Raw genomic sequence first — 14243 nt, forward strand, 5'->3', positions numbered from 1 at the left:
TAAATGTTTTAAGCATCTATTTTTTGCATGATTTAATTCAGAGAGATTATTTTTTCACACAAATGCGACTAAAACATAATTACATCCATTTCTAAAAATTCGTTTGGAATGGAAGGATCGCGTACAATGAAAATTCTATTTGAACAGAGAATAATACTAATGTTAGATGATCATTATATATAGATTTGGAATTCTAATTACATAAAGTTATATACCTGCGTCCGATTAATTCTGGAAATAGACTTATTAGACTTTATTTTCGACAAAAATGTTTAATGTAATTTCGCACAACTCGATAAACTGTAATAATACAAATTGAATGGCGGACCAATAAAATGCGATGCTCAATAATATTTATTATGCCGGATACACAGTACATCGGCATCTAACACACTACATTCGATGACCAATAAGAAAATTTATTTTTTAGAGTAAATATGTCGTCCAGCAAAGTTACTAGAAAATATGTTTTTCTATTGGATATGAACATTTCCTACAATGGTTATCGTTTTATCGTACGCAATGTAAATCGTGACTTAAGGCCTATCAAAATGTTTTACGGCGTCACCGGCAGAGTGCGTCGCGGTAGCCGGTCGCCTGCTCCGCACGAAGCGTTGGCGTTCGTCATCCGGCGAGATCCAGTTTCCCTTAAACCGCTCTCGCGCGTTTGTCTGTTCTCGTCGCGTCGTGCGTCCTACCGATTATTATTTTCTCCTCCTCCCCCCTCCCCTGTCCGCGCGCACGAGATCGTCGGCACGGTGTAGAGGAAACGCGAGCGGGTGTACACAACACGCTCGTGTCGTCGTTGCTGTTGTCGTTGTCGTCGTCGTCGTCGTCGCCGTCGTCGCCGTCGTCGTCGTCGTCGTCGTCGCCGTCGCCGTCGTCGCAGCGCCGAGTGTCCCGATTCAAACGTATCGTCCGGTGGTGCTATCAGGATGGCGGCGTTCAACGGAGACGGACCGCACTCCAAGAGACAACGGCTTGAGGAATCCGGACACAGGGTGAGTACGCGCCAACAATCGTCAATCACGCGTCTCGGTGGAATCGCGCGTTGCGGCGTCTCGCGTGATCCGCTCCGATCCGCTTCGCTTCGAGATCCTTGCTCCGCACGCGAAACGGACAACGCGCGTTCCGCGGCCGTCTCGCCGCGTCGTCGGCATTCGCACAACGAGGGGGAGGCGCGTCGCCATTTATCGGCGTAATGATCGCGGTCGAGAGCACGGCGGCGCGTGTCCCGTCGCGCGCGTCCGTGTATGCGAGTTTTCGGAGCGACGCGCGAGGCGCCATTTACTCGCGATTTCGATATTAAATTACGATATGCGTACACACATGCACGCAGCGAACGGGAATGTCCTCACGCATGAAGTTTCATGAATTTTCGGCAACTGCACCGTGACTTGTTGGTCAAAAATCTGAAACTATATCTTTGATTGATTGATTTATTCATTGTACATAAGTCATTGTTAATATTTTAACTTCGATCTCTTTCATAAATAACAAATGCTTAGAAACGTTGAATTGTCACAGATTGAGTCATGATACAAGAATATATAGATACGAAACACACGCTCTAATTTGTCCAAAAGAGGAGCAACTTCATGTGTCAAGGCATTCTGATCACCTGTTTATGACCGCGATGCAACGCGATGCATTGCCGGTTTGCTCACTTGTGCCTGCGTGTGCCAGATAACAATGGGCACATTCGCCGCTGGAGACAACAGTCGAGCAGCGATTCGATGCGATTGGTCATGTTATCTTCTCGGTACTCGATTGTCGTCGCTAAGCAGAATGTGAATACAGCGTGGGTTTCCTGCTGCGAAAAACGGGGGGATCTTATTTACTTCAGTTGTCTATCAATTTTTTTTAATATCTTGTGAATTCATCACTCAATCATCATCCAATCAAGCATCATTGTACTCTGTCAAAGAGTTACATTATCCTAATTTCTTTAAGTTGAATATTTTTATCTTTATATTTGGAAATATGAAAATTGTCTATTCTGGACGACGACTAACAATAAATTAACATCTGCATAGACTTTTAATATATATTTTTATACATTTTATGAACGATTTAACGCTTTTATCAAAATGATCGGTTATTTTAAGCAATATGAGCAAATTGAAAAATAAGATTTTGTACGCTTTTTGATGTATTATCTAGTTACTTAGTATTACAAATATATTGCAATATTTTATTAAAGAGAGGAAATATTCCGAAATATTACGAGAAAATAATTTCATTAAAGCTTGATATAAAATCGAATTTTGTTATCAAGAGTCGCGATCAGAAAGTAGAAAGCAACTTCTACGCGCCAATCGATACATTATTCAATTTTCATCTTATCAAAGATATACTATATAGGTTTTCCTTTCATATGGATTCTTCTATCATGCTATAGTCAACTATTTCTCAAGAAAAATGTCAACATTAGTAGCTTACAAATAATAAACTGAGAGAATATAATGTCATTCTTTTCAGAAATTACGTTTAATATAGAATAATGTAACTTTTTGACAGAGTACAATGATGCTTGATTGGATGAAATTCACAAGATATTAAAAAAAAATTGATGGACATCTGGAGAAAAGGTCCCCTGAAGTGAGGTCCCCCTGTTTTTTCGCAGCAGGAAGCCCACGCTGTATTTTTAAACATAGCAAAATCTTATTCTTTAATTAATTTTGATTCATCATAAAACGGTCACTTTAATTGAACATGCTGAATATTAAAAAATAGTGAAGTAGTAATTGACATTTTTGTTATATAAAAAATTTATTTTTTTTCACTTATTTTATCAGAAAAATGAATAAAAATATTTATTAATTTATCTTGCGGAATGTTATGAGTTAGGAATAAGCTTAATATAAGTATGATGTCACACAGAATAATTAGATCTCTATATTGTTAATGTGCAACTTAAAATTATATATTGTGAAATGAGATAGCTATATATAAACTCGCAAGGTCAGATGAGAGTGCAGAGTGCATTGGAAAATTAATTGTGTCCATATTTGTTTGTTCGCGATATTCACTTCGCATGCATTCGTATGATATCGCATGAAATGTTTATTAGCCTGCCTCACCTTGTTTATTCCTACGTTTGCTTTGTATGTGGGTGTAACGAAGAAGATAATTTTCATGTTTATTTTAAGAATTTCTTATTTGATTATATTGTCATCGAATGTTTTTCAAAGGTTTCAGAACTGAAAATATCCTTCCATCATCTATTATCTTTAGCTAACTGATAAAAGTCACTTCTATTATTAGAAGCTAAATATAATAATGATAACAATAAATTAAGCGGGCATATCTCAAGTTTATTGAATAATATGAATAATTTAACTCCGAGTAAAGTTCAGGCTTCAAATTCAATTTTATGCGTTTAATTATATTTATCTACATTAAAATAATTTTAAAGCACGCGAGTTTAGCGTTTCAGGCAATTTTGCATTCTAGGGCGCGCGTTAGACTAATAAACTCTGAATTTCACGGTGTTAAAGCACGCCGATGTCTCGACGGCAACCTGTTATCGAGACAATATAACGCTCTTCAACGTTGCGCGACGAAGCCGGCAGTCGCGTTATCATTGTCGTTAACAACGATGAGCAACACGAGGATGATGCACGTTCAAAACAAAGCTCCCGCGCGGGCGCACATTCGCACCATGGTCGATAATACACGTTATCAGCGCGCGATGCACGGCATCGCGGCGGACGCTCCCCCGAGATAACCCGCGACGTTTCGACGCGAGGAGGTCGCCGATAATAGGGGCAGGATTCCCGATTTATTTCTGTCTCGTATAAAATCCTTGCCCGATCAATAACCGATACGTGGAATTCACACGCGGTTCATATTTTATTATCCTTTTTTTTTATTCCGATATCTTCGTTCTTCGCGCTCTTTTTACGCGACCCCCTTTGCCTCGCGACAAAGCATACAATTGCTGTTTTTTTTGCCATATTTCGATTTATCGTGTACACTGAAAACGCATTATCGAGACACGAAGCGCGCGCAAATACGAAAAAGGGATTCACCCTTTCATCGCGATGTAACTTTGTCCCCATTGAGTTTGGAGATGCATCCGCTTGCCATTTATCGTCAAAGCAACAACTGGTCGTCGCTGGTCGTAGTGTATCGAATCGAGTTTATGATCCGGTTGCGCTAGCGGATAAATCGACTTTCGTTCGCGCTGTTACCACGCGTTGCACGAAGCCGACGTGGAACCAGTTTTACATCAGACGTAACGAATCGTGCATGCACCGTTCATATTATAGATCAAACATAGGTATCGTACGCAAAAAATAAATATCATCGCGCGCCAATCACGACATCGAACAGAAGTGTGCAGTTGCATGTACAGCGTTACGTTAAAGCGATTATCGTATGTTTCACACCGAAAGCTATTATACAGAATATGAATACTTTATCAGTGCAATGTTAAAGCGTTATAAAATACGATCAATAAAAAATATTAATAATAAATATACAATATAATCGAATAATAATGAAATAGTATTTTCAAAATAACGTTTATTGTATTCATTGATGATCAGTATTTAACAAAATTTGTTCGATTAGACAAGTCTATTTTTATCAGTTTTGCATTTTGTCGTAAAGGAAGATATGTCTGAGAGCAATGCAGATTGTAAATTAGAATACTATTATGCAGTTTATTGTACAAACTGAAGCGCTTATGGAAGCTTAAGATAATGCATAGTTTCGCCATGATCTAACTTTATACATAAAGGCTGAGTATCCAGGGAAGGCCACGTACTTGCATAAATGTATTAGACTGCTAACTTCCTTGTATACCCAGTGGAATCAACATAGATCTATAAATCCACACAGATCTATTTGGTGCATTTTCTATTAAACTCTTGCCTAATCTCTTTCTTATACTTTTTGTAAATCTATTAATATTCTTCTATATAATTCTAAGTTGAGACAATATACTAACTATTCCTTCAATTTAATATTAGAATTTACAAAATACATTTTTCCTAGTGAATAGTTATTTCTAATGAAACTTCTGTCTCGTCTAAATTGAGTTTAAATATCGGCAATTCGAAAGTGTGACTCATTGTCAGTCTGTAGTATAGAAGATGGGATATTCTTTGCTGACGTAGTTTAATACGTCGTTATCGACGTCTTGATTGTTAATCGATGGCTTTGGTGCCTGCAAACTTACGCTGCTAGCAGGCAAGGTCATTGCCATGATGACTATTACGGCCTTCTCAGTTACTACGCTGGGAAGACGCGAGTGATGTAAGAATGTATGTAATATCTTACGTGTACATTGCGAATAATGCTAGAACAGTATACATCGTATGTTGTTATGCGTCGTGACGCATCGTTAAAATAATCTCGTTTCTAATTTAAAAAGAAATCATTATTGCTCTATTTATAACTTTCTAATTCCTGGCGCTTAACAAAAAGATCATTATTGTCTCATTTCCAATATTCTGATATCAAGAACTTGATTAAAGAAAGTCATTTATGATTAATAAGCAAAATTGCTCTATCATCATAAAAATCCTAATAGTCTTTCGTAGGAATAAACCACTTCCACAATCCCATTACATTAAGAAATAGAAATGTAATTGAATAATCATTAACAATCTAACGATGTATAATTGGGTCAATAATCGTTACAATAAGCTTTTAGCCGTTTAAAATTGGTTTGCAAAACGACTGAATTAAATCGCACTCTGTTAGTAATGTTCAGGTCTCGGAATTATAGATACGAATATATCTCGGTGTCATTGTCTGCCCTGCTTATTAATATTTTATCTTACTTGCTATCGTTCGGAGTTACAATCTGCTCGACGTATAAGTTGGCGTCTCATAAATATTCCTACTTGAATAATTTATTAAACATAGTTAGAAAAATAGGAGAAATAATTTATTAGAAGAAAATAGCGACATGTAGGTATAAATCGCTAGAAGAGATTATCTATTAGTTATGTTTAAAATTTTTTAAATTTTATTAGCCAAATGCATTTTGCTGAACTTCTGTTAAACGTTGATTTTACTCTGTGGACATTTATTTCCAAAAATGTTTTTCGTTTCAACATTGCGACGCCAGCTCGATGAATTCTTCATATTTCGATATTCTCACATCCACCCGAAAAAAGAGTGGTGAATAAATATTTACTGTGATATCCTTCTTCCTTCGCGTGCACGGGAGAAGATTTAACGTCGATCAGTCGTTGCGGGACGCACGGAAACTCGCAGTGTTAGCACAATCGGACGAAAGTGGATCGCGAAGGCAAATTTACTTGCTTGAAGCTTGAACTTTGATGCAAACTTTCCGGGTGGCAAATCGATTCTGTTGTTTGAACTCGTTGCGTGTTATGCACCATTTTAATTTTTGACCCGACCTGAAATATTAATATTCCAAATTCTTATGATTCGTCTCACATTTTTTATACAATGTTTTTCTTCATAAATTGTGTAGTAAAAACGATTTATTGAATAATTAAAATACAATGTTTTTTATGAAAATACTTGTTTTGATATTTTTTTTCGTTGTTTTTTTTTTTTATTACTTATTTGATATTTCTTTAGCTGAATAGTTGTAAAAATGCAATTAAACATATATTTTTATTTAAATGCAATTAAACTTATATTTTTATTTAAAAATTTATATTCAAAAATTGATTAAATAGAAATTACAGCATATTGAATAGAAAACTGCGTCTTTGCACGCATGTCATGTTATTAACAGATAGTTGACCTTATCGCGTGCTCTCGATTAATCCAACTTTTTCTCTACTAAAACCACTTCGCCAAAGTATGACGGAAGCATAAATTTCCCATGTGCTGTGACAAGTGTAGCGGGTAGTCACGATATTTCTCTGAAACGAATCTGTTCGTTCGCACGGCTTCGCCGGCTTTTGCAGGGAATGTCATTCGGCGGGAGTTGCGTTTCGCGCATATAGTTGCAACTTTTCCAGCTGTCTGCGCCGTATCATTTTACCCATCCGTCGCATACAAAATATGCGACGGAAAATACATTTAGGGCTTTCGCAGCTGAAGATTCATATATGAAAAAAACTTGAAAAAGAGTTTGAATTGACAGAGATGCGTATTCTCGAATAATTTACACTTGAATTTCTCTGCAAACTAAAAATAATATTTTAATATTGTAGTCATTTGAGCTATTTGTTCAAATATTGCGTTTAAAGTTGGCGTATTATTTTTTGAAAATACATTACAGATTATTCAGAGAATTCATGTTTTATTTCTAATAATTTTATTCGTTTTGGTAGATAAAAAATAGCTCTAGTTATCAAGTAAAAAATAATATCTCAGAAGAAACTAACATAAGATGCTAGGTTTACATTGTGACTCAATTTATTTTATAAGAAATTTTTAGCATTTTTTGTCAGGTTTTAAAAGCTATTGAAGTTTTATGAACGTTTCGACCCATTGGTATAATTTTTTAGAACAATTTAATATTATATGATATAAATATTTTAATACAATATAATACAACAATATAATATAAATATTTTATCCTTATTTAACCATGGAATACTTATTAAAATGTTTAAATACGTATAGAATTACATAAAAATGTTTTTAATTATTTATTTTATCTATCAAAAACTAAAGAATTATTAAAATTAAATTAAAACTTTTAATAGAGAGAGAGAGTTTATGAATTTTTATGAAATACTACGCCAATTTCAAACAAACACTGATATTGTAAGAATTTTGTATGCTAATAATCATAAAACTGCTGTGCATATAAAAATTTAGGAAAAAAGGAAAATATATTCATGATAATAAAATTTTGCCGTTAGTTTTCTCATTTGAGTCATAAAAAGCGTATAGCTATGAAAAGAACAAATACATTTCAAGTTCTTTCACATTTTATACACACATAACGACGCTAACGAGAACATAACCGCGTTTTCAACATAAATTCTTCTCATGCTCGCTTTTATGAGATTTAATCCGCGAACGCAATCTTCAACTTTTGACTGAAATTCGATAAACGATTCGCGGGATGATCTTTCTTGATCGATTTTGCTATTTCTTGCCGTTCGTTGTTTTCTGTCTTACCATATTGGAATTTGATTTTCGCGCAAAATTTATGCAAAATTTCTTCGTGCGCGATCGATCATTTCCGTCAGTCATCGTTTTTGAGGAAGATGTGCAAAGACGACCACCATAATGAAAATGGGCTCGCGTGTAGAGTGTCGATTGTCGTGTTTTATCTCTCGTGTTTCCGCGGAATTACGGCGCAACATTAATCGGAATGTACGATATTCGTAAGTATATACGCTTAGGATTACGCGGCATTCAAGAATAAGCGACCCACGGACAAGATGACACGAAATTTCGTCGGATAAAAAACGGTTTGAATCGCAAATTTCGTGGAAATTTATGCGCAGCTTCTTCAGAGTTGCGATCGCGGCGTCACGATCGATCATTTCCACCAATCATCGTTGATGGGGGAAGACGATCGCCATAATGAAAATGGGCTCGCGCATAGAGTGTCGATTGTCGTGTTTTGTCCCTCGTGTTTCCGCGGAATTACGGCGCAACATTAATCGGAATGCACGATATTCGTAAGTATAAACGCTTAAGATTACGCGGCATTCGAGAATAAGCGACCCACGGACACGATGGCACGAAATTTCGTCGGATAAAAAACGGTTCGAATCGCAAATTTCGTGGAAATTTATGCGCAGCTTCTTCAAAGTTGCGATCGCGGCGTCACGATCGATCATTTCCACCAATCATCGTTGATAGGGGAAGACAACCGCGCGAAAACGACCGCCATGATGAAAATGGGCTCGCGCGGAAAGTGTTAATTGTCGTGTTTTATCCCTCGCGTTTCCGCGGAATTACGGTGTAACGTTAATCGGAATGTACGACATTCGTAAATATATACGCTTAGAATTGCGCAGCATTGGAGAATGAGTAACCCACGGACGCGATGGCATGAAATTTCGTCGGATAAAAAATGGGTTCGCGCGTAGAATGTCAATTGTCGTGTTTTGTCTTTCGCGTTTCTACAAAATTACGGCGCAACGTTAATCAAGATGCACGATATTCGAAAGTATACACGCTTAAGATTACGCGGAATTCGAGAATAAACGACCTGTGGACGCGATGATACGAAATTTCGTCGGATAAAAAACGACCCGTAGCACAATACCAAGTTTTTCGTCGAAATTTATGTAAAGCTTCCTTGACGTTACGTCGCGGCGTCGCGGTCGGTCGTTCCCGTCGGTCGTCGTTTGATCCCTCATGAAGTCGACTACTGTGTTAGAGGTTAAAGTTTGCGACGGTGAACGTGCATTCCGAAATGTTTGCATTTTAACGTCGACCATGATAAGAGTTTCCGCGAAAAGCCCATTATATGTGTGAAAAATAGTCGCGAAATATCAACGTGCGGAAGTTTGTGTTCGGGAGTGAAAAAGTTGCGAAAACGATACGCGAGAAATCTACACCGAAATCGCGGTTATGTCTCTCTGTCGCGCGCGCGCGCGCGCGTGGGTGTATGTGTGTGTAAAATGTGAAAGAATTTTGATATGAACTCGAAGCAAGAATCCGTGAATGGTCCGCTGCGTTCGCCAGTTGAGGTTAGAATCTCGATTTTCTCGCTGGATGTTGCAGTATACTTTCGCAGCTACGAACACGGTGAGTGGCAGATATTGAGTCTTGTTTCTTTTCTCTTTCCCTTTTATGTGCTTAAGACGAGAAAGCTACTCGGCGGAACAGCCGTAAAGAACAAATATCATAAAAAGGGTAAACACACTTCACCTTTATATCGATATAAAGATCCCTTCGTTCTGCGTATCCCCGTGTCAGAAAAGAAAACCGACCTTCCATTTGTCACTCGTTCATTCTACCGTACGGAATGCAAAAAAAATATAGTTGCTCCGATGACACCACATTTATTACATTATCGGTCGTTTTTTAGCATCGAGCGAGTAAAAGTATCGATTTCTAAAAACAGCAGCTGTGTACGAATCGCTACGTGCGGACGAATCATCGGACGGTATCGGTCAAGTTTGCCAGCGCGAAGTCGAGCCGTCCCTCAAGCTCGGTGACACTTCTTTCTTTCCGCGAGCTCTCCTCGGTATGTCACTCTGTCGCGACCGAAATATCTGTACCTCAAGTGTACCCACACGTGCGCGTCGGTGCCTTGCAGCTACGTACGCGCGGCGTTTGCCTCAAAGTAACTCCAGAGCGGCGGACGATGATGTATATCTCACGCGAAAAGACCGATGCTTCGTCACCGTGGCGAATATTTGAAATCTGAGTACACAGAGCGTATCTCTTTTGCTCGCGCATCCTCGCTTTGCTCTCGTTAACCTGCACGATGCGGCCGTCGGACACTTCTTTGAGTACATGCGGTTGCGCGAATCTTGTGCATGTTAATTCGCTACGGTTGTAAAGCAGCGAGCGTTACATAGTCCCGTATCATTATCGCATATGATAAGATTGTGCTTATTTGGAGAAACGGCGCAATTAGTGATAATTATCGTATTTATCTTGAATACTTTTCACGTCATTTGCAACTTTCATAAGGCTACATTTATTATTTTTTGTTTTATCTCTTTAAAACTTTATTAAATTCTTCAATTTTAAGAAATAATTTATCGCGAATATATAAAACATAACACAAAATTAGTACGAGCTGTTAACAATTTTACGATGTAAATTATGCTTTTATTTTTTGTATTTTTTGATTGATTTTAAAACTTTATTAAACTTTCGATTTTAAGAAGTTATTTAATATCGCGAATTTATGAAGAATAACAAAATTAGCACGAGATGTTACTAATAATTTTTCGATGTATTTGAATTGCGCATATTACTAGCAAAATTATTGTATTGCACGTGTGCATTTTCTGGGTCAATGGTTTGTTTCTGGATATTATTCCTGCAAGGCGAAGATCATAATTTTGCGAAAACAATGCATCGAGTGCAAGTAATCGCAATAATATAACACACGTCGCGTAAGATTAATAGCGCATCCGTCGGCTGCGAAGAGCGACAAATTTCTCACTACGAAATAATCTCGCGCGTCTCGAAGCTCCAATAAATTCCCCGCCTACCACCTCGTTTCAACTGGAACACCGTATTCGACTAACTCATAGCTCGGAATTGCAAATGAACGATGACTCGGACGTGAGCGCAAATCCCACCGCTTTCTCGATGCGACGCAAACGCGCTGCTTTCATCTCGCTTCGTTAGTCGAATGTCCCGCACGGTTAGCCGGCACAAAAAAGGACAATCCGTGGCAACTCGCATTTCTTTCATTATCAGACGATGCATCATGCGGTTAACGAGTGCAGCGCCAACTTTGTACACCGGCTTTAACAAGCTTTAATGTATTTGTTTTCAAGAAGGCGAAAAAAAAAAACACTATCTGTTATGCTTGGGAAAAGTAAGAAATTGAAATTTTCGAGCGGCCGCTGTAAATATTGAAATGGAAATATACGAGCTTGTGCTGTGCATAGATTAAAAATATTACGCGCTATATATTACATAGTATCAAGTTTTATTTGCAGCTACGGAAGTTGTGGTGGTCTTAAACCGATCTCCCGCTGGTATGTTGCTCAGTCAGAGGTCTTTCTGATTACAAAGAGTTAATCCTTTGCGGGCGTATTATGTCTGGATGTAGGTCGCGTTAACCGGGATTATTTCGATGCACAAACGGCGATGTGTGTGTATATATACGTATACATATATATTTCGTTAAAGAACAGAATTTTACGAAAAATCAAACATCTTTAAATTTTATTTTAATAATTGTATTTGAACGACTATCTTATAAACATTATATTTTACGAAAGAATTTAACAATAATTTATTCATTATACTTTTTTATACATTTACTGCAAGATGCTGCCGCGATCTATTAATGCAGATTAGGAATTTTGGGAATTGTTAGAATTATAATAGAGTCGTGTTGTAATAAAAAAAAGTAGCGTAAGGCGAGTTAAAATCCTACTTTTGCGCGAATCGCGTGTGGAATTCGTCGGGCAAGCTATTTCGAGGCGGAAGTACGCATTTTTTTCACGCGTCTTGCTGCATTTATTTTGGTACTTACGCGCCCCGAAATAACCGCACCGAAATAAAATCACTCACCTTCGTTAACGAGCCGCTTCTCCTTCCAGTTCTTAAAAAACTGCATTACGCAACGCCCTAGCATATGATCACTGAAAATCTGTTAACACCTCTTTCGTCTTCATTATGAAAACCGTTCTATTAATTATCCTTAATTAATTATTCTAGAAATTTAATTATTTAATTTTATTAATTATTCTTAAATAAATTCTGGAACATTTTGAGATTATTCCAGTCGTTTTCTAAAAATACCGCGGACAACGTTAACTTCGTGTTACATAACGATTTTTTACGATCTTTTGTTAGCGCGTTCTATATACTACATTTAAATTTTCCTTTTTTTTCGGGAACGATGTGGCGTGCGTAATTCGTGCATTCTTAATCCAGATTCAACCGCTTTTAAAATCGAGATCGATTTTGATCTACATGCACGGCAGTTTTCACGTTCGCGGCACTCTCCATGCAGATTGTGAAACGCGAGCCAGATGTCCGCTTGTAATCAATAGAGGCGCGTGAACCGTGATACGGCACCGAGAATTTTAATCGCGCGGGACGGACATGTTTCCGCATGTGAATTACTCCCTCCATCCGTCCGACTATTTCCGCGAAATGCAAATGCGATTTTCTTTCTATGCTCTACATTCTATCGCCTTCTTTTGATTTCATCATACGCGCTAGAGTCATATGTACGCCCATTGCAAATCTGATGCATCTTTTTAAATTCGCAAACTTGATTAGCATATGTAAAGCAGAAGACCCGAGAATAGATAGGATGCATGAAGATAGGATCTGCCAGCTTGAAGTTGCATAATATACGCGAGCTGTTTCACATAAAGTCACTGAGTTTTGCATCTAAAAAAGAATATCGAGGCCAAAGTTGTTAAAGAAGAGCGTTTACAAAATTACACCGCCGAGTCGTATTTTGTTTCTCATCGTCACTAATTTCTTTCTGCAATTATTTTCTAATAAATTTTATGCATGATTAATTAAAATGTGCGTGACTCATCTCGCACGTGCGAATTGAATGGCCTTGCGCTTAATGAGCTAACGCAAACTTCGTTTTAAGTTATTATCGCCTAGAGTTAACGAGATATAGTGTACCTTCCGATAATGAAACAGCATTGTTTTTCCGTTCGACTAAGATAATCCTGTGCGATAGTAAAATTCTAAGTCTTCTTTGGTGTAAGATTTTTTGCCGATTTAACGTGCTGTTGCATAAAATCTTATCAAATTAGTAAATTTTATAAAAGTTTTATAAAAGAACGGAGTTTATTGGAGCGTTTTCGAATTTGTAATTTTTATATTTAGTAACATATCAAATTGACAATTTTACGGAAAGGTTGATTTTTAAAAGCAACTCTCGATATTGGATTTATGTCTATATTATATATATGTATTAAGTCTTTTCGATCAGAAATTTACACCTGACGGCGGGTGTTACTGTCAACGCAACGAAAAATCGTGGTCGCTCGCTTATCGTTCGTTCAATTGATCCCGATATTTCCGTTATTTCGACGAGAAATATCGCTTTTTCCTCCTGGAAATCCACCATTTAAACTCTTTATCAATGGCTCTTCGGTATCGCCGCGAATAATTGGATCGATTTCGTGATACGTCCGCCGCGCGAATAATATTATTTTTGCGTCGTTGCGCAGCATTTTGTAGTTTGAAATTACGATTTCCAAGGCAGTCCATAACTTAAAGTTAACTTAGATTTAATAACTTAAAGTTTGATAGAAAGCTGGCAAATTTGCGAAACATTTTATCATTGAATATGTTGTCTTATCGCGTTCTGTAGCTTGATAAGGTTTTCATAAGTGAAAAGTTTTTGTACTATATTAACATTCGTGCCATCTTTAGTAATATCAAGCAATAATAAATTCTGCAACGAATGAAGTGAACAAAGATTATTTCAAAAGATTGAAGCAATAATTATAATAAAAAATACCAACACAATAGAATTATGTTGCAATAACGCACGGTTTCATTAAAAAGTTTTAATTTCGATCTTTTGCTATTTCCATTTTCATCTGTAAGGAAATCTGAGGTGGAGTCAGTGCGAAGTATAAAGCAGTAAACTGCAGTTACAAAGTAGTTTCATGGGAAAGAACCCAATTTACTAAAAGTGTTATATACTTTCCACTTTA

At 37.3% G+C, this 14243-nt stretch overlaps 1 protein-coding gene across 11 annotated transcripts in view; it reads left to right on the forward strand.

Moving 5' to 3' along the window:
- Positions 1-644: 644 nt before the first annotated feature.
- Positions 645-14243, forward strand: part of sm (smooth) — a 176714-nt gene continuing 163115 nt past the window's right edge. For 2 of the 11 annotated variants that reach the window (XM_067348594.1, XM_012378932.2), the window contains exon 1: positions 6032-9657. In XM_067348594.1, the coding sequence (XP_067204695.1) occupies positions 9574-9657 (84 nt within the window). In that variant the 5' untranslated portion in view covers positions 6032-9573. Of the gene's footprint in view, positions 1002-6031; positions 9658-14243 lie in introns of those variants that run through there. The other 9 variants (XM_012378935.2, XM_067348599.1, XM_067348595.1 and 6 more) reach the window with 8 other exon arrangements.

The sequence above is a fragment of the Linepithema humile genome, chromosome 2 (genome assembly GCF_040581485.1).
Source record: "Linepithema humile isolate Giens D197 chromosome 2, Lhum_UNIL_v1.0, whole genome shotgun sequence".
Taxonomy (NCBI): Eukaryota; Metazoa; Arthropoda; class Insecta; order Hymenoptera; family Formicidae; genus Linepithema; species Linepithema humile.